General features: G+C 42.7%; 2 protein-coding genes across 3 annotated transcripts in view; both read left to right on the top strand.

Annotated features, from left to right (window-relative positions):
- The window catches only part of LOC131125811 (integrin beta-1-like), a 30,495-nt gene extending 15,582 nt beyond the window's left edge, over positions 1-14,913 (top strand). The window contains exons 4-16 of the mRNA XM_058068118.1: positions 2,195-2,417; positions 2,491-2,661; positions 2,732-2,970; positions 4,304-4,459; positions 4,537-4,632; positions 4,697-4,786; positions 4,885-5,025; positions 5,731-5,933; positions 6,011-6,249; positions 8,257-8,479; positions 8,558-8,790; positions 9,755-9,921; positions 13,665-14,913. Of these exons, the coding sequence (XP_057924101.1) occupies positions 2,195-2,417; positions 2,491-2,661; positions 2,732-2,970; positions 4,304-4,459; positions 4,537-4,632; positions 4,697-4,786; positions 4,885-5,025; positions 5,731-5,933; positions 6,011-6,249; positions 8,257-8,479; positions 8,558-8,790; positions 9,755-9,921; positions 13,665-13,730 (2,247 nt within the window). The 3' untranslated portion in view covers positions 13,731-14,913. The remainder of the gene's footprint in view (positions 1-2,194; positions 2,418-2,490; positions 2,662-2,731; positions 2,971-4,303; positions 4,460-4,536; positions 4,633-4,696; positions 4,787-4,884; positions 5,026-5,730; positions 5,934-6,010; positions 6,250-8,256; positions 8,480-8,557; positions 8,791-9,754; positions 9,922-13,664) is intronic.
- A 374-nt stretch (positions 14,914-15,287) lies between these two features.
- Positions 15,288-24,726, top strand: part of epc1b (enhancer of polycomb homolog 1 (Drosophila) b) — a 30,307-nt gene continuing 20,868 nt past the window's right edge. The window contains exons 1-2 of one of the 2 annotated variants that reach the window (XM_058066859.1): positions 15,288-15,615; positions 17,067-17,154. Coding sequence is in view for 1 of the 2 variants with exons in the window: in XM_058066001.1 (XP_057921984.1) it covers positions 18,861-19,013 (153 nt within the window). In the remaining variant the exon portion in view is untranslated. Of the gene's footprint in view, positions 15,616-17,066; positions 17,155-18,532; positions 19,014-24,726 lie in introns of those variants that run through there. The other variant, XM_058066001.1, reaches the window with a different exon arrangement.

Raw genomic sequence — 24,726 nt, forward strand, 5'->3', positions numbered from 1 at the left:
GCGACCTGGTCAACATATATATAACTATATATATATATATATATATATATATATATATATATATATATATATATATATATATATATATATATATATATATATATATATATATATATATATATATATATATATATAACTGTGTATAATAGGGATGTTCCGATCAGGATTTGATGCTGCCAATGCTGATAATCCATGAGTGAAATCAGCCGATACCAATACGGATCACATTCATGCAGTGTAAATGTTTAAATGTGCTACTGGCTATATTAGGGGTCACCAAGGGTTTTTTCTTTAGAGCTTATTTCAAGCCTTTTGTATTTCACAATGCCTTTATTTCTAGTTTTCTGACATTGCAGCCGACCTCCGCTTCTGTGCCGGGGAAGGAGATACAATGTCATTGTGATATCAGTGTGTACAACGGCGATTTCAAGCGCAGCGCAAACACCCAGTCACACATCATCCATAGTCCTACGCAGCGTTCAACAAAGTTCCTCCTGCACTAAAAGTGCCACATATTGTCTTCATGCTCCCTAATCCATACTGAGGTGGTACTCATCCCAAAATTATGCCCACATTTGCAAGTGCAGCAGGTTGGGACCGGGGCTTTATAGCCGCTGCCTGACGGATGATCAAACTCGCCACACCCTGCCAAGTCCCACACACGGCAGACATGATTGTTTGAATGCTGCAGCCAGGGCGGCGCTGATCAGTGGAAGGGATTGGCGTTTTAAACCAAGTATCGGCCGATGTTGATACCGTCCTTTTTCACTGATATCGGATGATACCGATCTGTGGCCAATGGATCGGAGCACACCTAGTGTATAGTGTAAATAAATTCTGATGGGTATTATCGTGTTTTTGCGCTTCATCTGCTCTTGTGTGCTCCCTACTATCCTCTTGTGTGCTACTGTACTTTTGCTGCTGTAAACCTGAAATTTCACCTAAAGTCATATCTTATCTTACCAAAAAAAAATCTGAAATACTTCTAATGGAGACATGAACATTTACCTAGGGCTCTAGGAAATCAGTTTTTTCCCCCTATTAACCTTTTTTAAATTCAGTTTTTTACTTTTTACACTTATTTTGTTACCATAGATTGTGTTGTTTTTCAATAAAATTAGTTTAAGTTCAATTACATTTATTGATACATCATTGGACCAGTATTTCAGAAATTGACGTAGCTTTTCATTGCTACAAATTCTCCACGTGCATTAACTGTGGTTACAGAAAACGAAGTTGCAGATGCAACTGTAATAGCTTTTATTAATGTAAGCGGATGAACATGACGTGTCACTAACCCCGAGTCTCAGCGTCATTCACAGACGGAAGAGTGGATAGCTAGCTCTCGATTTCGCCACAAAGACTCAACAAGATGCTGGTTTGCCGCCAGCATTTTTTTTACCTGAGGACTGGAGCACAGGTCTTGTGCTGGAAGACACAGCCATCCCAAGGGGAGCTGTCAGAACTAGCATAAGTGTGTGTATTTTGGTAGTGTTTTAAATCATCAAAATGCGGCAAGATACTGCAACTATTACACGTTAGCATCAGTGTACGTGTTAATGCATGATCACAGCATGGATATCAAACCATGCAACATTGGAAAAGCGTTTCATAGTCAAAATACGTGTATCCCAATGACGTACATTGTTCACTAGCTCATATTAACTAGTTTTCTTGAGTTATAATGCACATCAAAGGGAAAGAAATATGTCTTCATGTTTCACATAAGGACTAAGAATGATGGGCAAAATTATTATATCGTCCCAAACCCTAATAAAAAACACATGAAAGCCTATTCATCTCACACGCTGAAATTTGCAGTGTAGGAGGAAGAAAGGAGACATATACAGAGTTGTTCTTCGTTCTGTCTACACTCCGTGAGCAAATAAACCCCCCTTACTCAATTCAAAAATTATGATTCCCGGGCCGCAATCTGTCTATAGTGTCCCGACTCTAAAAGAGCCACTATTGATTCAGAGTCACCGATATGTGGATGCTTTGTTTGGGCACTAATTCCCACGGAATGATACACAGGGAAATGGACTAGTTTGTTAGGTGCACTTTTTTGGCTCGGTCAATACATTTTGTCAAAAACTAAATTCGATGACAACTGGAATGTACGGAAACCTAGACGCCACTGTATAGATTTCCATGTTTAGCATATCTTCACCAAAATGGAATGGTTCCTTCACAGGACTTCCTCTCTGTGGGCGAGTCCAAGTCTGCTCGGTGTGACGACCTAGAGTCCCTGAAAGCCAGGAAGTGCAACGTGGCCAAGATTGAGAACCCGCGCGGTAGCATCACCATCAACAAGAACAAACCTGTCACCAACCGCAACAAGGATCAAACGGATAAACCCAAACCTGAGCAGATCACACAGATCCAGCCTCAGAAACTCACCCTGACCCTCAGATCTGGTATGTGGTTTTACCTTGACGTGAGTGTCAATCAAGTGGAGTTCGGCCATGAAGGTGTGTGTTGGTTCTTCAGGAGAGCCTCAGACTTTTGATCTGAAATTCAAGCGAGCTGAGGACTACCCCATCGACCTATACTATCTCATGGACCTGTCCTTCTCCATGAAGGATGATCTGGACAATGTCAAGAACCTGGGTACTGACCTGATGAAGGAAATGCAGACCATCACCTCTGATTTCAGGATTGGTGAGGAAAAACACGGTCGATGAGGGAGCATCACTAATCAATGAGTTTAACCATCCTCTCCGTCCTTCAGGCTTTGGCTCCTTTGTGGAGAAGACGGTGATGCCTTACATCAGCACCACTCCTGCCAGGTTCAAGAACCCATGCACCGGCAACCAGAACTGCACCAGCCCCTTCAGCTACAAGAACGTCCTCAAGCTGACCAATAAGGGTGACGAGTTCAACCAGCTGGTCAGTCAACAGCAGATCTCAGGAAACCTGGACTCGCCGGAGGGAGGTTTTGACGCCATTATGCAGGTGGCCGTCTGTGAGGTAAATCATCATCCAAAGCGTGCCCCTCTGAAATGTCTTATTGAGTGATAACTACTTATTGTGTGGAAATATGGGCTAATAACTATAAAAGCAATCTTCACTCGCTAAATGTACTGCAAAAAAGGTCAGTAAGGATAATTCATAATGCCGCCTACAGAGAACATACTAACTCCTTATTTCTAAAATGACAAATACTTCAACTTGCTGATATAGTTCATCTTCAAACAGCTAAAATAACGCATAAGGCTAAAAATAACCAATTAGCTAAAAATGTCATCCAATACTTCTCTACAAGAGAATTTACCTGGGGGCCACTGGAGCTCGGGTCTGTGTGAGACTGGGCCGTATCAGGTTTTCCAAAAAAAAAAAATGCATTTATTAAAAACAGAAAAGTTAATAAACTTTGCTTTGGTTCCAATTTTCTACAATAAATGCTCTGATAAAACATTCCACTGTTCTCAAATATCTTACTTTTTATTTTTCTACACAAAATAAGATAAAAAAATAAATAAACAAATCAAGAATAAAGAAAATCAATCAGTAATAAATAAATAAATATAATAATAATAATAATAATAAAAACTTAAGAAACCACATATAGTTGGTGGGTAGACAAATTATTTATTTTCAGATTAAAATGAACAAAGCATTATTAGAGCCCTGTAGACATGACAAAACACGACTATAGTCACATTTATACTCTTTTTATTTACAACATATTGCGCAACTGCAGGGTCTTGAGACACATGCTAACTCGCAAAATAGGGGGCCTAAACTAGCGTCCTGCGGGCCACATTTGGCCCACGGGCCGCATGTTTGGGACCCCTGACTTCTATGCTAGGACTACGTTATGCCAGCCATAGCATTTCAGTATGTGGAATCAAACTATGGAATGGATTGAGTAAGGACCTCAAACAATGCACAATGATGAGCCAATTCAAGAAACAATACAAGCAGTTGATGTTTGCTAAATACAAGGATGAAGAGTCTTGAACCAGTCATGATGTGGTATATATATCACTATATTGACACTTACTATGGTACCCATTATGGCATTGGATGCTCATATCACCTCATACTTCGGTACGAGGTACATTATTAAAAAAAAAAAAACCTTAGACTGTATTATGGAAAGCAGGAAGTAAACAAATGTAACAGTTAGTGATTGTAAAAGTACCAGATGGAGGGGTAGGATTTAATAAGCTTTGCTTCTTCCTACTCCTTTTGGACATGTGGAACTGGGAACTGATTATAGGATGCACTCAATTGTAATCTGATGCATGTTCAAATGAAATAAAACCATTACCATAACTACGGAGAACTTTTGTCACAGGAGCAGATTGGCTGGAGGAACGTCACACGCCTGCTGGTGTTTTCCACCGACGCTGGCTTCCACTTCGCTGGAGATGGAAAACTGGGCGGCATCGTTCTTCCCAATGATGGAAAGTGTCACCTTGAAAACAACATGTACACCATGAGTCACTACTATGTAAGATCTTACATACACGTCCAACCAGATATAGCTGTGATTTTCCTAATATCGTCTGAATGATTTCCGGTTGTCAGGACTACCCATCCATTGCCCATTTAGTGCAGAAGCTGAGTGACCACAACATCCAGACCATCTTTGCTGTTACAGAGGAATTTCAGCCTGTTTACAAGGTTTGCACTGAGCAAGCGGTTATAAATGCTACGTGTTGTTTTATCACACATACTTCCTGCACAGGAGCTGAAAAATCTCATTCCCAAATCAGCCGTTGGCACGCTGTCGTCCAACTCCAGCAATGTCATCAAACTCATCATTGACGCCTATAACGTCAGTACTTTCTTCTTTGAGATGAAGCACTATACAGCTTGACTGACAAATGTTTATTCCTGTGCTGAATATTCCACTTTCATATATCCTTTGCACAGTCTTTGTCATCTGAAGTCATTCTGGAAAACGGCAGGCTTCCAGAAGGAGTTTCCATCACCTACAAGTCCATCTGTAAGAACGGCGTGGAGGGAACCGGCGAGAATGGCAGGAAGTGCTCCAATATCTCCATTGGAGATGAAGTACGTATGATCACCTAGCAGTTCTTGTCTACTGTAGAGCAGTGATTTTCAACCACTGCGCCACGGCACACTAGTGTACCTTGAGAAACCGTCAGGTGTGCCGTGAGGAATTATCCAATATCACTTTTTATAATTAACATTTATTAATCATCATTTGCAAATATTATGTCAATAGCCATTATGTCAATAGTATACATGGACCCAAATATTCCAATTCACTTTGGTTTATTTGCTCAAACGGAAAGAATTGAACAGGGATGGAATATTCCTTTAACCAATCCGATTGAGGTATCTTGTACCCGCTCAAACGGAAAGTTGTCAGGGTGCCTTCTTCTTCGTGGTGTTTTTCTTCTTCTGTTGTTTATTGGCGGTTGGCAAGCAGCTTTCGTGTGCATTAGCGCCATCTGTGTTTCCCGAAAGGTCATTGGGAAAGAGAAAAAGTGGTGATGTAAAAACGTGGCTACTGTGGAGTGTCTGTGGTGTAAAGACTGGCAGAGCAATGTAATATTGGTCCGTGTGGCAACACCTACCTTGTTCCTCCCATAGACTTATTGATGCACGTGTGAGGTCGTGGTGACATTTTGGAACATTTTTGGTTAGTGGTGTGCCACAAGATTTTTCCAATGTAAAAAACGTGCCGTGGCTCAAAAAAGGTTGAAAAACACTGATTTAGAGTATGTTTCATGTTCTTCTTGTTGTCCTCAGGTGACCTTCAAGATCTCCATCGAGTCCCAGAAGTGTCCACTGCACGGCAAGGCAGAGAGCATTAAGATCAAACCTCTGGGCTTCACTGAGGAGGTGGAGGTTGTCCTCAACTTCATCTGCGACTGCCAGTGCGCCGCCGAGGGTGAGCCCAACAGCGACAAGTGTGACGACGGCAATGGCACCTTCGAGTGCGGCGCCTGCAAGTGAGTGCCGCCATCATTCCTCCGCACCCTTTCCACAGAGAACTCAGAAACTACTGTGGCCTGTATTTTTTTTTCAGATGCAACGATGGGCGCATCGGGCGCCTCTGCGAGTGCAGCACTGATGAGGTGAGGACGGAGGACTTGGACGCCAACTGCAGGAAGGACAACGGCACAGATATCTGCAGCAACAATGGCGACTGCGTGTGTGGAACGTGTGAGTGCAAGAAAAGGGAGAACCCTGCCGAGATCTACAGTGGGAAGTACTGCGAGTGCGACAACTTCAACTGTGATCGCTCCAACAACAAGCTCTGTGGAGGTAGGCGCTCTTGCTCGTAGCATGTGTTGCACTCATAACTCACAATATGGCTCCACAGTAGCCACGTTTTTACATGACCACTTTTTCTTTTTCCGAATAACCTTTCGGGAAACAATGGTATCCATAGAAAGGAATATTCCAATCTCTTGTCTACATGCGCCGTGAAAATCAAACAGAATAGTCAATGGGGCATGCCCAGTAAAACGTAAACATCGACATCACGTGATACCGGCTTCCTCAAGTTTTTCTTTCACTTGTTGGCATAACTCCGTATTGCCAGTTTTTCGTCTGTCCAGTCTTGAAATTTAGTTTGAATCAAAAACAAACTTTGCTTAGTCCAGTGCCGATTGCTGGCCTCCATTTTTAAAAGTGAAGAACGTCTGGATCTGCGTGTTACGTCATATCTGAGCATGCGCTGAAAGAACGCACCCGGGATAAATTTAAACAGGAAAAGATCAAATTCAATCTTGCTAATATTTTATAATTAAACTGGGGACATGTTTTATATAGATATATATTTTCTTTTTTAATAAAAGTGGACTTGTGAATGGCGTATAGAAGGGTTTAGATTCTGTTCCACAGATGGCGCTAATGCACACGAAAGCTGCTTGCCAACCACCAATAAACAACAGAAGAAGAAAAACACCACGAAGAAGAACGCACCCTGACAACTTTCCGTTTGAGCGGGTACAAGATACCTCAATCGGATTGGTTAAAGGAATATTCCATCCCTGTTCAATTCTGTCCGTTTGAGCAAATAAACCAAATGCAATTGGAATATTTGGGTCCATGTATACTATTGACATAATGGCTATTGACATAATATTTGCAAATGATGATTAATAAATGTTAATTATAAAAAGTGATATTGGATAATTCCTCACGGCACACCTGACGGTTTCTCAAGGTCCACTAGTGTGCCGCGGCACAGTGGTTGAAAATCACTGGTCCACATCATAAAATAGCATATTGTGGCGCGCATGAGTCCGTGACGACCAGGCAAATTTTTATTGGACAAGAACCAATCATGATCCATGGACAAACCCACAACAAGCTTGTCTCAACCCATTGGAAATTGCAGTTCATTACTCAATAGCAGTCTGACTCACGATGTCATCTCACAACACTATACTCATCACAAGTGATATCCCTATTAAATATACAAGCATCTACCAATAGGAGCTGAACAACATTTTAAAGTTTTTCCATAATGGATGTTGTTGTTTGAGCAAAACATTTCATTGGAGGACAAGCGGCATACAAGATGGATGGATGCTGCAATGCTGCCTCTGTCCACCATATGGAGCCATAGGAACCCAGAAAGGCTGATGTCATTGCAGCTACTATTACTATTATTATTAAGTGGTCTTTCTGCCATTTTTAATGAATGGGGGACTTATTTCTCTACTGGGGCTGTCAGTTGATTAAAATTGGGATTGGGAATTAATTGTGATGGGCGGCATGGCAATCAAGTGGTTAGCGCGCAGACCTCACAGCTAGGAGACCAGGGTTCAATTCCACCCTCGGCCATCTCTGTGTGGAGTTTGCATGTTCTCCCCGTGCATGCGTGGGTTTTCTCCGGGTACTTCAGTTTCCTCCCACATTCCAAAAACATGCTAGGTTAATTGGCCACTCCAAATTGTCCATAGGTATGAATGTGAGTGTGAATGGTTGTTTGTCTATATGTGCCCTGTGATTGGCTGGCCACCAGTCCAGGGTGTACCTCGCCTCTCGCCCGAAGACAGCTGGGATAAGCTCCAGCACCCCCGCGACCCTCGTGAGGATAAGCGGTAGAAAATGAATGAATGAATTAATTGGGATTAATCTCATGTTGTCCATAGCAACAAGCAGTTTTGCTGAATTTAAAGCCATTCCAGCAATCATGGTGCCAATAGTGGCTGCATGGTGTGGTTAGCGCACAGGCTATTTTTTTAGAATGCCACACCCCATCCATGAGCTCGTGTAAAGTATTTTTTATGTGATGAAGTCTTGTCTGTGTGCCACCAGGACATGGCCGCTGCGAGTGCCGCGTGTGCGTCTGCGACGACAACTACACAGGAAGTGCCTGTGACTGCTCCTTGGACACGTCCACCTGCCTGGCCAAAAACGGACAGATCTGCAACGGGCGCGGCACCTGCGAATGCGGCATCTGTAAATGCACCAACCCTAAATTCCAAGGCCCCACCTGTGAAATCTGCCCCACCTGCCCTGGTGTCTGCGCCGAGCACAAGTGAGTCGTGACACGCCTCCTTGCCGTTTCGTCGGCGTTGCTGTGGCCGGACGGGTGAAAACATCTTTGTGTCCACAGGGAGTGCGTGCAGTGCCGAGCCTTCCAGGCCGGCGAGAAGAAGGACACATGCGAGCGTGACTGCAGCGACTTTGTGCTTATCAAGGTGAAAGACCGCGAGAAGCTGCCCCAACCCACTGACCAGAGCTTCCCACTGACCCACTGCAAGGAGCGCGACGCCAATGACTGCTGGTTCTACTACACCTTCGCCATCAGGAACGACACCAAGGAGGTCTACGTGGTGGAGATGCTAGGTACAAAATGATTCTGTGAAAACCATGCATGTCACATTAGACGTGAAAACGCACCACAAGCATAAGGTTATGAAGACATATTTACTAGAAAAGTCTGGTTTCAAACAAGTCAAAAACATGAAGTGGACATACATGATTATTGACTCTCTTTAGAGCAGGGGTTTCAAACTCAATTTACCTGGGGGCCACTGGAACTAGGGTCTGGGCAAGGCTGGGCCGCATCAGGTTTTACAAAAAAAAAACGCATTTATTAAAAACAGAAAAATAGACAAACTTTTTCAGTGCTTTGGTTCCGATTTTCTACAAGAAAAGCTCTGATAAAACATTCCACTGTTCTCAAATATCTTAATTTTTATTTTTCTGCACTAAATAAGATGAAAAAAAAATAAACAAATCAAGAATAAAGAAAATCAATCAATCAGTAATAAATAAATATAATATTAATAATAAAACGGCAAATAATAAAATCTTAAGAAACCACATATAGTTGGTGGGTAGACAAATTATTTTTTTCAGATTAAAATGAACAAAGCATTATTAGAGCCCTGTAGACATGACAAAACACGACTATAGTCACATTTATTTACAACATATTGCGCAACTGCAGGGTCTTGAGACACATGCTAACTCGCAAACTAGAGAGCTAGCGACCTAAACAGTAGCTTTCAAGTTATTTCCTTTAAACTTAAATAGCCAAAAAATTACCACTTCCACACGGATAGGGAGGATAACTATTAACAGTTATTTAACCTTTAACATGAACATTAATCAAACGCAATAATTTTTTCCGGGTACATGATACCATACAGCATCCATATCAAACTTGCGCAGACCGCACTAACATTAAACTTTCATATCAAGGCGGGGGCCTCAAACTAGTGTCCTGTGGGCCCCGTGTATGAGACCCCTGCTTTAGAGTGTGATTACATACTTTCCCATGTGTGTGTTTTTTTTTTTCCCCAAGAGTGCCCAGCAGGCCCCGACATCATCCCCATCGTGGCTGGCGTGGTGGCGGGCATCGTGTTGATCGGCCTGGCCCTGTTGCTCATCCTCAAACTGCTCATGATCATCCACGACCGCCGAGAGTTCGCTAAGTTTGAGAAGGAGAAGATGAACGCCAAGTGGGACACGGTGAGTTGCTTCTTGATGGTATACTGGAGGATGGAGGCTCCTCCAGTACGTGTTCCCATGGCGACATCAACATACATTCAATTCATAGCTAATAATATGGTTGGTATAATGGCTTTTTTTAATTGTTGTTAGAGATGTTTGATATTGGCTTTCTTGGTACCGATATCAGCCATAACCAATATACTTGTAGATAGCAGGTCTTTCCTTTAAAGTAGTGTCAGGTTACATCTCATGTACTGCCCAGATTATGCTTATTCTTACTGTGATTCACTGGCCGTTTGAGCAAAATAAGGGAAATTATAGAAAAAGTGCCACAGAAAAAGTTGCTCAGCTTCCTTCCACACACACACACACACACATACACATACACCACACACATAGGTCAGCCCTATGGGACAGGCCTATTTTTAATTGCACTATCTACACAATACCATCTTCACACACACAGGTGTAGCGGGCTGGACCGGAGAGCCTACTGCCTACCCCTGCGATTGGGCCGCTGGCTGCTGGGGCTTGGCGGCTCGCTCGGGGTGCCCTGGGCTGCAGGATATTTTGGTCTGGTCTGCCTGGCCTTCCTGGGGGTCCCGCTGGAACCAGCTGACGCCGGGGCTTGCCCTGGTGTCATGGTTGGCGCTACCTCCCTGGATCTGTCCTGGGTCGCGGGCGCCAACGTGCCCTTGGGGGGGCGTTCACCGGCCTCCAGGCAGTGGGGTCCGCGCTGCTGGTGGCCTGAAGTCTACGGTGGTGGCTTGGGGTTGTTGCGCTGTGGTGGCTGCTGCGGGGACCGGGCTGTGTGTTGGGAGGGGACCTGATCCTGCTCGTGGGTACGGGGGCCGGGGTGGCGTGTGGGGATGGGGAGCATGCTCCTCGGGGTGGGGCCTGCTGGGGGGGCGGTGCTCTTTCGGGCGTTTGGGTGTCTGCTGCCACTGGTCCTATGCTCTGCCGCATCGCTGTCCCTGTCTTTGCCCATCCCCAGTCTTGCCTTAGGGCTCGTCGGGGATGGTTCTCCGGTACGGGGGCGGGGGGGGGCTGGCCCTCCCGGTGCATGGTGGGGTCCTTCGGGGGCCTTGCGCTGGTCTTAACTCCTCGGCTCTGGTGCGTGGCCTCCCCGTGACTTGGAGCTATGGCTCTCCCTCACGGGGGTGAGCTGCCCGGTGGATGTCGGCCGGCGCAGTGGAGCGCCTCACCACTCGCCTGCTCGCCCCCTCCGCTTGCTCATGTGCGGGCCTCCTCCCCTCGCCCGCTCCTTTGTCTGCCACACTGCAGTAGCCCTGATGCCGTGGTCGAGGGGAGTTTGGGGGTGCTATGCCTTGGCGGTCCGTACCTCCCTGGGCTCGGGGCCTGGTTGTGGGTCTGGGACCCCTGGGTCCCCCACCCTGTGATGCCCCGGACGCCCCACCCGGGGACGTCCACAGCATGTGTGTGTATTGAGTGGATGGGGTGTGCATGTGTCTGAGTTTATTTTATGTATTTATTGTTTTAAATACTTAGATAATTAATGATTAGTTTTATTATAATTATATATATATGTATATATATGTATATGTGTGGATGTGTATGTGGGTATATGGCCATGTAGATATACTGGGGGGGGGGGCTCTGCGGGGGTCTGGCGTAGGGTGTTCCATCTCAACCGCCCGGTCCTCCATGGGGCAGTGTGCCCGGGCCTCTTCTGTCCTGGCCGGGGCGGTCCTATGTCGGTGGTCGGGCCCGGGGTTACCTGGGGCGGGCCGGGTTCTGCTTCCTGGGGGTGTGTGGGGGGCGGGAGGCGGTGCCTCCGGCCGTGGACGGGCTCCCTTCCGGCCGGCAGGGGCGCCCCTGTGCCCACGGGTGTGTGGCCTTCGATGCCCTTCTGCCCTAGTAGGGTATGGTCTCCCGCTGGTCTCGGGGGTGCGGCTCTCCTCCGGCCTGCTGGCGCCCTGTTGCCGGTTGGGATTGCTCCTCCATGGCCTCTTGCTGGTCTCTTCGGGGAGTTGCTTCGGGGGCGGGTCTTGGGGAGTCGGCCCTGGCTTTGCCCACACCCACGGGGCCGGAGGATCTCTGGCGGTGGGGGCTTGACCTGGCTGCGCGGGGCGGGGTTTGCTGGGTGGTAGAAGGCAGTCTCTCTCCTTTTGTCATTCTCAGTGACAATTACACATTCACACACTCGCATTCACATACACAACACACCTCCATATGGGCACTCACAGCACATGGGTGCTTCTCTATACAATCTACTCTCTTATCCCTGAAGTTTATATAGTATTGGTATGCTATTATTACAGTAATAATGATGTCAAGCAATGAGATTTTAATTACTGTAACTGTATGGTTGCAATTGTGTTTACTATCATGGGTCATGTCCTCATTGTTACTATTGCTATTGGTAAGTTGGACTGTTTCATTCCACTGATATCATCTCCAGTGTGACCCTTAGCCATCATTGACATTTAACTGTTCTGTTTGTCACTGTTGTTGTTTTGGGAATTCTTGTTGTTGCTGTTTTTGTCTCTCCCTCTACTGCCCCCCCCCCCCCCCCCCCCGACCCCACCTTTCTCTTCTCTCTTCTTCTTTTCTGTTCTTCTTCTTGTTGAAAAAGTGCCACATTTGAACCGTTTTGTCAATCATTGCAACTAATCAACTAAAGTAACATCAACAAGGAAGACGGGTTAATCATACCCAGAAGAATTTCACAAATATGAATTCAGTAAACTGCTGGTAACGATACAATTTGGAAAGCTGCACATTTCTATGTGGCACAAACATTTGTATATGAAAATAATTAAGTGCAAAGAACGAAACTTTGGACGATTAAAATCAGTGTAATTCTAAACTGGGCTCGTTCAGCACATCAGGCAGGAATGCAGCACAAACAAAACGTATGAAAAGTATTAAAGGAAGACGCCTACTCGCCTCTCCATAATCAGCACTTTCATTGGAAATTTGCTATTTACAATCCAATGTCGAGTGGTTAGCACGTTGGCCACACAGTCGGGATATCGAGAAGACCTGGGTTTGAGTCTTCGCTTGTGCCTCTCTGTGTGGAGTTTGCACTCAGGTTTCCTCCCCCATTCCAAAAACATGCTAGGTTAATTGGCGACTCCAAATTGTCCATAGGTATGAATGTGGGTTTGTGCTGACCATCAGTCTCTCACGTGAAGTCAGCCGGGATAGTCTCCAGCATAGCATGGAATGTGGGAGGAAACCGGAGTACCCGGAGAAAACCCACGCATGCACGGGGAGAACATGCAAACTCCACACAGAGATGGCTGAGGGTGGAATTGAACCCTGGTCTCCTAGCTGTGAGGTCTGCACGCTAACCACTAGCCCGCCGTGCCGCCCTAAGATGGATGGATGAATATTTTATTTTATTTTATTTTATTTTATTTTATTTTATTTTATTTTATTTTATTTTATTTTATTTTATTTTATTTTATTTTATTTTATTTTATTTTTAGATATATTCAGTAGTACCATTTTGCTGTTTTTTTAAATTGGCTGTATTTCAACAGATAGCCAAAAGGCCCCTGGGCCACACATTGGATATCCCTGCCGTCACCATCCTGATGGTCTTGTCTAATTCATACAATAAGCTGCCCCCAAAAGTGCACATGCTGAAACAGCATGTCCATAAGAGGCGATGGTTGGAGAAGATAGTTTGAGTTGAATATCACAGAGTTGGATGTCTCATATTAGTCATGTGTTTTTAGTGCAGTGCTGATATTCTTCATTATACATTTTCATATCTTCCTCTGTCTTTCCAGGGGGAGAATCCCATCTACAAAAGCGCCGTTACAACGGTTGTCAATCCAAAGTACGAAGGGAAATGATGGAGCGCTGTCTTCTCCGCTATGGAAACACTGTATTGGGGGGGCGGGGGGGCTGGGGTCTGGGCTGGTCTGATTTTTGTAGCGGGCTATAATGTTCTCACTTTTTAATATTTTTGTGTTCACTAAAAGCTAGCCATGCAGTTTTCCCACTATTTCAGTTGGTCTTTTTACTTTTAGTTTTGACTATGCATCACCCGGAACATGTACAGGTTTGTGTATGTAAAAAAAAAATGTGGCCTTTTATTCCTATTGTGTATTATTTTAAACGTATTTCTTTTAAGTACAGCCAAGCCATTAGTGTTTTTAGAGAATGTGGATACGAAATGCCAAAAAAAGGTTGTGGTCCAGAAAGACATGTATGCAAAATGAGTGTCGTGTTTGTTGTCCCTTACGGAGACAAAGTGTTGTATGTTTGGGTTCTGTGTGACGCCATATTGATATTCACAGAGCGCCGGTGCTTGGATGTCATGGAACAATCAGTTGAAAAAGAAAAGACTGCTGTGTACAGTACTTTCATGTTTTCTTTAGCGCCATCTTTTTGTTTTTTAAAAAGCCAACTCAGGTCCTTCACGCTTGACAGCATTGCCAAATACTTCTAAACATACATCCATTCATTTTTTTATGGTGTCAGTAGCTCTGCGTCGAGCCTCAATTTAACAGTACTTCAAAGAAAAGATGCAGGAAATAAGATCATGCAATATCCTATATATATTTAAAGGGGACCTGTTATGCTTTTTCCACTTTTCTGACCTGTACATGTTGTAGAACATCACAGTGAGCCGGACTTCTATATAAGGGCATGCCTTGATACAAGCTATAGGCTTGGCCTGCCACGCTCTGCTGCACTGTGAACATTTCCTGTTAACACGGCGTGTGACCAATCACAGCGGAGTGGGCCTTTTGGAACTACAGATGGAATAGGTGCAGAGTCTGGAAGATGTAGAAAGCGTTCTATGTAAGTTATCGTGTGTAGCTACGCTATAGGAGTCCACAATACAATACAATACAAAAGGGCTGAAAATGAGCTTAATAGGCCTTCCTTTAAATGTTTTGTTTAGATACAAAGGTTCCACTTTATTACACTGTTTTTAAAAAGTGCCTCTTTTGGAAGAAAAAAAATCAACATCCACAATTGCCATTCTGTACGTCATAAGTAATTTATTGAATAAAACAAATGAAATCATTTTTGCACTAGTGTTCTCTTGGGGGGAAAGTTAGTGGTCTTAATAATATATCTTAAAAAAGAACTGCTTTTCTAACGGATATTTTGACGATGTACTGTACAATGACTGTGAATAGCTCAGTGTTGTAACATTTAAATAATTTGTTTTGGGTTATACATTTTGTAATGTGAGATAATCCAAGCAAATGCTCTAATTTGTACGACAAAATAAGAAAGTTTTGCAAGCAAACCAAAGCAACGTTCTGACATTCTCTTCCAATCACGTCTCGAGCTGCCATTCACTCGTGACGTCACCAGTTCCCGAAGCCCTCGGCCGCTGATTGGTGGCTTATGTCAACCAATGAGAAGACTCCTCTCAGCAAAGTTGTTAACCCCCAACAGTAGCACTTTAGTGGCCACCTCTCTAGTTTCAACCTGCCTTTCAGCGACAAGGAAACGGACACTTTTAACACAAAAACACTTTTTTGTCGAGGCGAGTGGAGAGCACTCGGATGTCCTTTTTCCTCCCCTCCGTGACACCTGCCCGTTGTGTACTTTAGTGATTTGGAGGCGAAGGGGGAGGAGGAGTAGCTGCTTGGCTAGCCTTATTATTTGGCTAGCTGCGTCGTTTTTCCTTTGCTTTTTTTTTTAAACTGCTCACTTGAGGATTTCATCTAAACTGGGATTACTTAGTGCCGGACGGTGGGGGGACACGTCACAACCGTAAGTACCGTGGTCGTGTTGGGGGGAAAGGCCCCGTCGTGAAGAGTGTTTGCTGGCATCAGATGATTTCAGACACGCAATCAAATTCCGAGCAGCTCAGCTTTGGATGTCGTTCACAAGAAGCCAAAAAGGTCAAAGTTGGCTGCTTTGCCGGAATAAATGTTGTGCGGGGCTTAAAATGTGTACCACTGTACAACATCTACTTGACTTTTTTTTTCACATGACAAAAACAGAAGGTCGCAAACGTCATATGTGATTCGGGTGGAATAATCTCCCCCCGTTTTCGACTACGGAAAGTCCTCGTTTTGTTCCATAAACACTTTTCATCTTATTTCAATCACGACATTAATTTGTTCACCCCTTTTTATGTGTGTTTGGTTTCATGTGTGAAAACATTGTTGGCTCACTGGCTTGGGGCGTGTGGCTCAACAGCGCCAATGGCCGTAGTGGTGGGTTACTGAACTACATGGCCCTGACCCTCCTCCCTACATGGACCTCATTGAGCAAACAAACATCACATAAACTGGGTCCACATTTTTACTACACTATATCTTGATGAACAATACTATATGCAGTAACGTGGATATAAGTCTACTTTAGAGTAGTCTGTGCACATCCTGTAATATTTACTATCCATTGAAAATGAGTCTGGACACAGCCGTTATTGTCTTAATAAGACCTGAAGACGGTCAATAATGGTGGCGGTAGCATCGTGATCTGGTACTGCATGAGTGAGCCAGCACTTGGGGAGCTGCGGTTCATTTACTGTGATATTGTGAAGCAGAAACTAGGTCACGTGACAGTTTTCCAACATGGTAAGGAGCCCAGGCGCACCTCCAAGATGACGAGTGCCTTGCTGAGGAAGCTAAAGGTGAAGGTGATAGAGTGGCCAAGCATGGCTCCTCCAGACCTGAACCCAATTGAGCACATCCAACACCTGAACAAATCACTTGTCTACCTCCAATGATGAACACAAGTTCATGCAGCATGCTAATGGGAATCTAAATAATCTGTTCCAGGGTCAAGCTGTGGCCATATTTACAGTACGGGGAAGCATTTCAAGTGACATTTTAATGTTATTAACTGACATACAAGTGGAAAAAAAAGTTAAGCACTGTTGATAGTAATTTTAACTTAACTTAATAAATCTTAATTTATTTGAGACTTTCATCCATCTGTCTGTTTTCAATGCAAACTCCGCAGAGAGATGTTCCAACCTGTTTACCTGGACTGTGAGGCAAACATGCGTTATAACCACTCACTGCCGTGCTGCCTTCGTGTGACTTTTTCCCCCCACAAATTTAAGTGTTTGGCTTCCAAATTTTACAACATCAAAGATGTTTGACTGTGGAAACTCCCCTGCAGCTCATAAAACACATTAGTGTAATAACTGATCAACAATAGTCGCCAAGCTTGTGAACAATACTCATCTTTTCTTTATTTTCCCACAGTGCCTCAAAATGGAGTCGGATGCTATCACTGATTTTCTGAAAGAAGTAGTGGACGTCCCACGCTTAACCATGGAGTCATCTGTGGCAAGTAAGTTTTTGCTGCTGCTGGGCTTGTTGTTGTTGTTGTCAAATATTCATGTAAAAATCTCAGTAGAAGCACAGAATAATTTTGACATTCGCGTTTGGCTTTAAATTTCTATCAGGCTTATGAACGTGAATGGTATTTTTTTTATTGCTATTTTGTGCTAATTTGAATTTTCATTGTTACTAAAACCTTTGAGGTGAATGTTGTTTCTTTGAGGCAGAGAAAGCTGCTTTTACATCTGAACCCACTAGATGGCGACATTGTTCACTCAATGAAGGGTCCCACTTGTTGGGATTGTTTTGAATGATTTTTAAATTAGAATAATTAGAATTGTTGTAGTCTTTTCGCCTAGTTTAGTGGATTATTTCACGTCATGTAGGAACATATTTTAATTATTTCAAATGTAGTTGGGTGTATAAATGTAACGTGAGAGCGCAAAATACTCCTTAAACAGTTATTAAAACATGACTGTTATTTGATAGTTCTTCCAATCATTACTAGATGTTTTTCAGTACAAACAATACCTGCATGTTTAATGAAATAAATGTATTCTTTGAAGTGCATCACATGTTTACTATTCAACATATCTGAAGAGGACTCGGACGAAGCAGAATTTATTAAATATTCCGTGTGGCTCAGCAATTAATAAAAGTTTGCTTACTTCTGTTTTGGATCATATTAACAATACCATTTTCTAGTAGGGAAAGAACAAATACATAATGTGTAATTGTGGATAACTTGTTCAGTAATGAAAAGTTGAATGAATGGAGCATTACAAAACTGACAAACACACTATTAATGAATAAATAAAGGATATCTGAGAAGCAATACATTTTAGTTAATGCAGAGAAGAGAATAAATAAAAGAATAAAATGTTTGATGACTAACTATAATAAATATATGATACATTATTAAATGATCAGACAGGATAAATGATATAATTGTGGTTATCAGCATTTTTCTTGTTTGTGTGGTATATGTATACATACATGCACATAATATATATGTATACATACATATTGTGTATATGTACACAAGTATAATACTTGTTAGAAATTCATTCATATACATGTTATAAATATCAAACTCTGAATATACTTTTTGAAATGGCATAATTAGCATATCTTAACGTTTTGAAATGTTGACCATATATTCCATAATAATGTTTTTATACGAATATTTTTTTTGCTGCGATATGATTTCATATGCGCCCATAGAAAGTGGTGTTACGTCATCGTCTTTAAAATGTATTTTTATATAATAAATATATATTATTGTTATTATGTATAAATAATAACAGTAACAGTAGTAGTAGTTTGTGGCAGTGCGCGTCGCCGATGGCCCCTACCGCCCCATGGCCGCAACGCGCACGCGCCCGGAGCCGCGCGGGAATGGTCGCTGGGCGGGCTGGGGGTTGGACCGCTGCGAGCAAAACACGGCAAAAGACTTTTAAATGTCCGCCATGTTGGCCATGGCGCACTGAGCCAACGCTAGGGAGCGGAGCGCCGGAAAGAAACAGTCCGAGAGAGAGCGACCGAGATCCGGGCCTTCCCCCGGCTCCGCTGGCGACGCCCTACATACAAGCTACAAGCATTCGAACGTCAGAATAGCGATTAACCGCACAGAATCATCCATGAAAGCTTCACTCGTCACCGCGGTGAATATTAGGACATCTTGTAGACATCTTTTGCGTGCGGACTTGTGAAAAAATGAGTAAATTGTCGTTTCGGGCGCGGGCGCTGGACGCTACCAAGCCGCTACCCGTCTTCCGTTGTGAGGATTTACCAGACCTGCACGAATATGCGTCCATTAATCGGGCAGTTCCGCAGATGCCAACCGGGATGGAGAAAGAAGAGGAATCGGTATGCTTTCATTTTTTCCACAATGTCATAAATGTGCTTTTACACCATCACAGGCGCCCTCTTCTTTTCTGCGCAAGCGATCGCAAAATGGCGGCCGATTTTTTTCTCGACAAACACGACGGATTCCTGCTGTAATCCGCATTTATTATGACCTTTAGTCGCATATTGGACAAGGAGGCGACATGTTGTGACAATATTGGATATGTTTTTCCAGTTTTGTAGGCTGATTTTCGCGTGAGGTGGTTTTCAGAGTACAAAGGAGTCATGTGACCTGGGCGATTCCGACATTTTGTGTCGTCTCGCAGAGACTGGGCCTTGTGTTGGCGTAGTTGCATGGGAGCGCGGTGAGAGGGCGCTCGCGTTATCTGCTTGTGTGCTGCTGCTGCTGTTGCTGCTGCTACTACTACACTGGAATGTCAACACTGCAGCCATGCTTTTGATCAGTTGCCACTTAACAATGTTTAACAATCTCTGATCACCCTGACATCATTGTATGTGCTTGCTTTACGGATGCCGATTATGTTGTTTATACACGTGGTATGCATTAAATGACCACGGAGGTGTTGGCATAAAATATGTTTAATATTGTGGTTGTAGTTTGCCAGGACGCGCAAGTGGAGCACACTGCTAATATTTTTATTGAAGCAATACGACTAAACTTATTCTGGTTGAACTATCCCAGTCCGGTCATGATTTAAGTAACATCGCAGCACACTTGTGGTTCTTTTGTAGCAAGTAATAATATGCAGACTTTCTCATAGTAATGTCTGGGAATGTATCTGCAATAAATTAAGGATACATTTGCCCCTCATGCAGGTGGATCAACAATGTGTGTGTTTGTTTTATGTAGCGTATTTTTTAAGGAGTATACGGTTTGTTTATATTTGTAAACCTTGTCTGTCCCAGTGGGAATCCCTCAGCATCAATGTGACAAACTGGTGCCTTCATTTTCGCCCTGGCACCCTCTGAAGGATACCAGATGTGTAGCTGACTCATGAGGCCAGGTCATCTTATTACTCAGTGTTTGCTTTCTGCCTCCAGTGTGGCTGCTCAGTGTCAGGGGTTCAGTGTGTCAGATGGCACAGCAGGTCTGCAGACGGGAGGGAAGGATGCTGTCACTTTAATGTCTGTGCTCGCTCAGCCAGAGCTCTTACTTGCATAACGAGTATTTTACTACAAGACATGCCAGGAGCCAAAAATCACAACGCTTGGAGTCTCACTGCAGTGCAAGTCAGACCAGGTCATACAGGACTTTTTCTTGGCAATCACTGTTTGCATGATGCTGAAAATATTGCAAACCCAAGAATCAAATAATGTTGTTCAGAGGAATTAATGCAGAATGGCAACATAAACAGAACCATAATGACCATAACATAGGGAACACTCTCATCAAAGTTAAAGTCACCTGCACACTTAAAAATCTATTGATATATTTTGTCTTTTTAGCCAATTGACTGTTTACAGGTGCAGCTCAAAAGTCATTTGTTTTTAGGATTTTCTAAGAGCACAAACCATTGGGTGACAATATTTAACTGACAAATTTTCAAATTCATCCCATCCATTCTTTGTCATTTGATCCTCATTAGGGTAGCGGGTTGTGCTGGAGTATTATGAGGTATTGATTTGGGGGTTTTATTTGGCTATAAACTGTAATCTTCAAAATGATTGAAATGCATTCTTGAAATGGATCGCTTTGTGGTGAAACTATAGAATATAAGAGTTTGGCATTTTGAATTGAGTTACTTAAATTAACTTTTCAAATATATTCTAATGTATTGAGGCAACAACTGTCCCATATTTTTGCCTGCTGGCCACGTTACATGACTTTTATAGTTTACTTGAAGTACAAGCAATAATAGTGTAGGTAAACATGCCAAGTGTAAACAGCTCAAACTACATGGGAATCTTTTTGTTGCTATTGCCATTTTCAACTTGCGCTCAGCGCATTTTAAATGACAAATGTCATTATCTGAAACTTTGGTATTGTTTAACACAAGAATACAACATTCTACAACATTAATTCATGCATGCATAGTATAGTTTTATTAAAATGTAAACAATTTTATAGAATAGCCGCTGAAATAAAATGGTATATTATCTATTAAATAAATATAGAAAAAAGTTAAATATACTTCAGTGCAATCAGACTCACGTCTGTCTCACGTTTCCCAAGACAGACGGTAAACATGGTTGATACCGTCTCTATTCAGCAACCTTTATACCATCTTTTTGCTGTTCACTCCTGCTACGCAGCCTCTCCTCCTTCATATCCCTGCGGGGAGCGATGATCGCTCCACGTAACTAAAGGGTGCTCAAAGCTAACAGGTTACACAGAGTGTAAACAATGGAGCAAACTACAAATGTAACAAAATGAACATCCTTAGCTGCACACATGCTTAAGGGGTTGGCATTGCACAAAAAACAATAAGTAATAAATAAAGCACTATTAGACACTAAAGACGCTGAAGGAGACACAAGCTGCCTTAACTAGCCTGCACTGGGCGGCGCCATCTGGAAACATGAGACTCCGCATCAAATCCAGTGTATATTGATATGAACAATATGCTTGGTTTTCATATTGTGCTGAACAGAAATATCGATATTTTAAAAAATATATCGCTATTATCGCCCATCCCGAATTGAAAGGTTGCATTTCTTTTGCAATGTAGCAAGCAACACTGAGCGTGCACCATTTTGTGCTGTTTTATTTATATTTGCTGACCAAATGCCACTTGTCGTCCAGCATGTGTGGTAAAGAGAGATGTGGAAAACAAACACAAAGGAGCTTTGGATTTGTATATTGTGCGATAAATGTATTTATTATGATGATAGACCTACGTGCACCTTACACACACGAGTAGGTAAAAAAAACGTTTTCTTGGACGCTTTGTAATTAACACTTAAATGATGTGCTTGTTTGTTGTTCTTGTTACCCACATATGATAGTTCATTGCTGTGTGATAATGTACCTGTTCAGTGTTGTCCTTATTTTTTGGTTAGCTCTGGCAGAATGGCTATCGGTCTGGTTTGTACAATGTTGTCAAGGTGGTGGGTGGTGATGGCTTGCAACAGGGTTGGCCAATATTTTATGATGCTAAGTACTGGACAGCATTCGTCTACTGCTGGAAGTTGTTTTGATTGTGGTTGTGTAACTTGTAACAGTGGTGAAATTGAAAGTCTCTCCGTATGTGCATTGTAATTGTTTTTGGATCAACACTTTGTGTTGTTTACAGTACGAAGGCTGAAAGTGCCGTCACTGTCTGCGGTCCTGCTGGAAATCCACAGGCATCTCACACACACACACTGTCACACTGCCTTAGTTGGAATGCACAGCATGTCACCTTTGTTGAACTTGCACAGCTGATGAACTGTTTGGAGCAATGACACAGAAAGCTGACTTTTACCATCTTGTCTCACTTGTGACTTTACTGTGGGTTTTGTTATGTAATGCAACCCAAGAACTGTTTTGTTTTTGTCTAGTTCGACTTCATCAGGCCACACGTTTTCCAACTACATTGTTGTTGTTACTTTGCCTGACACTGCCTTCTTCAGGCTTTTGAGTGGACACACATGGCCGTGCATCAATGGCCAATCGGTGAAATCCTTCAGCTCAATCTCAAGTATTGTGTAAATGTAGCATCTGGTATGTAAATGTGTGCTCGGAGCAAATAGAGGTGTTGAGCTAATGTGGCTTGCAAAGTTAGCATATTAATAGGTGTTTACATTTCCCCCCCATGTTTGTGTGTTCGGTGCATTGAGCTGTTTTCTGTGACTGTGATGGATGCGCTCATTTCAGAAGACAATTTCAGGACTCCGTGTGCATCTATTGTGTATGCAGGGTGAAGGCGAATCCTCATTGTGTATTCTTGACTGTTCACTTCCATGCAAGCTTATTTCTTCACCAGCAAATAGCCTGGACCCGGCAAGTAAACAAACACGCTGATTAGCGTTGGCTGCTGACTGTTTAAACCCAAGGCTGTTTGTTTGTATGCGTGAGACGCCTGAGGACATTGAAACTATGCTAGCATAAATATATGCATGCATAGCCAATTAGCCATAAGGTTCATTGTGAGTTCTTTGTAAAATAGAATATGTTGTTATTGGTATCATAGACTGGAAGCAAAGCAGCAAACAAATGATACTTTATACAGTGAATGTGGTGGCTAATTCAAATACCCAGCTAACTAATGCCAGGAAGTTATCCAGACCTCACGTTACTCCATTCACTTTACTTGTTTACCATGGTGAAGTTAGTTTTTTCATCTTGGATAATCATCTCTGTCGCTGTTACTTTCAAGTTGGCAGTTGGCTATATAGTGGCTCCAGATGCTACGTACTCGTGTTGGGCGATATGGACCTTAACATGTATCATGATATGACGATACAAAATATATAAAATTTAAATTCAGCAGAGTCTTGTATAAAAAGCTACAAACCTTAAGCCATAAAATGAAATACACTTGTCACAAATGGTAAAGCACATGTATTTGTTAACAAACTAGCTAACTGTTCTAATGGCATGTCAGCTTCTGCACACATGGCTACTACAAAATCATCAACAAACTGTAATGACTGCGCTTGTTAAGGAAGATGTAGTCACCCATGCCATTCCATCTGCATATAAAACACAATGTGGTGAAAATGTACTCATCGAGCCCGAGTTATGCACACACACAACTACTTGGTGTCCTAAATTAAGGTAACCTCTGCTAGCTTCTATTCATGCTCTGTATGAGGAGATTCAGTCAGCTTTTGCCAGCGTTTGCAACAATTTCAACCTGTTTAGGTCAGGAGGTCCACCGAATAAATACTTTCCCACACGGACGTTTCTTCTCTTGACGACAGCATTTGATTCATCTTATGTATCCACCGTAGCATGCAGCCATCAACTCAGCTTCATAATTTGTACCAATAGTTTGTTTAAAAAAAGCAGTTTAGTAGTAGCTAACATGGTTAAGTTAGTATCTATTCTGAATTATAAGACACTCATAAACAACATATGTGCCATTGTTTTTTCATAGGCTTTCTAAAAAATACTAATCATTCGTCAACATGTACTCCAATATAAAGAATCTTCAAAATATTTATGTTCAATGGTTTGATACGTATGTACTACTTGTTAATATTTTTGGGAGTAATTCATAGTAATAAGTCATTCATATTTAAAAAAAAAAAAAAACATGGCGACAGACATTTCATCCAAGAACTTTGGTTAGCGCCCTGATTTCAACCATGCTAACTTTGACCATCTGAAAAGAATTGGAATCAAGAATCGAAGTGAGGAATCTGATTTGGAACTGGAATCGCTCAAATTCAAACAATGCCCAACCCCCGGGATTAGGTTGCTTTTATTAAACCTCCCTTGGTCTGTGTCACCACAGGAAAACTTGTGCTCGGGTTTTGCTCTCAGTGACATCTTTTTCGGATACAAAACAATACAGCCGACATCACTCCTACTCCTTGCTAAACACACTAGCGCACATTGCTCTGATCATGCTAGCTTTCTCCGTTGGTGACATCACTACCAACTAGCGGTGTAACGATTCTTTCTATTCTACTGATTTCAATTTCTATGATTCAACTACATTGGCCTGTATTCAGCAAGTTTCCATGCCTGGCGACATATCAGTCAAACAATTTGTATGTTAACGTGAATAAAGCTAATACAATTGCATATGCAACTACCTTCCTTAACAATTAGCATGGGTATGGG

Source organism: Doryrhamphus excisus, chromosome 1 (genome assembly GCF_030265055.1).
Source record: "Doryrhamphus excisus isolate RoL2022-K1 chromosome 1, RoL_Dexc_1.0, whole genome shotgun sequence".
Taxonomy (NCBI): domain Eukaryota; kingdom Metazoa; phylum Chordata; class Actinopteri; order Syngnathiformes; family Syngnathidae; genus Doryrhamphus; species Doryrhamphus excisus.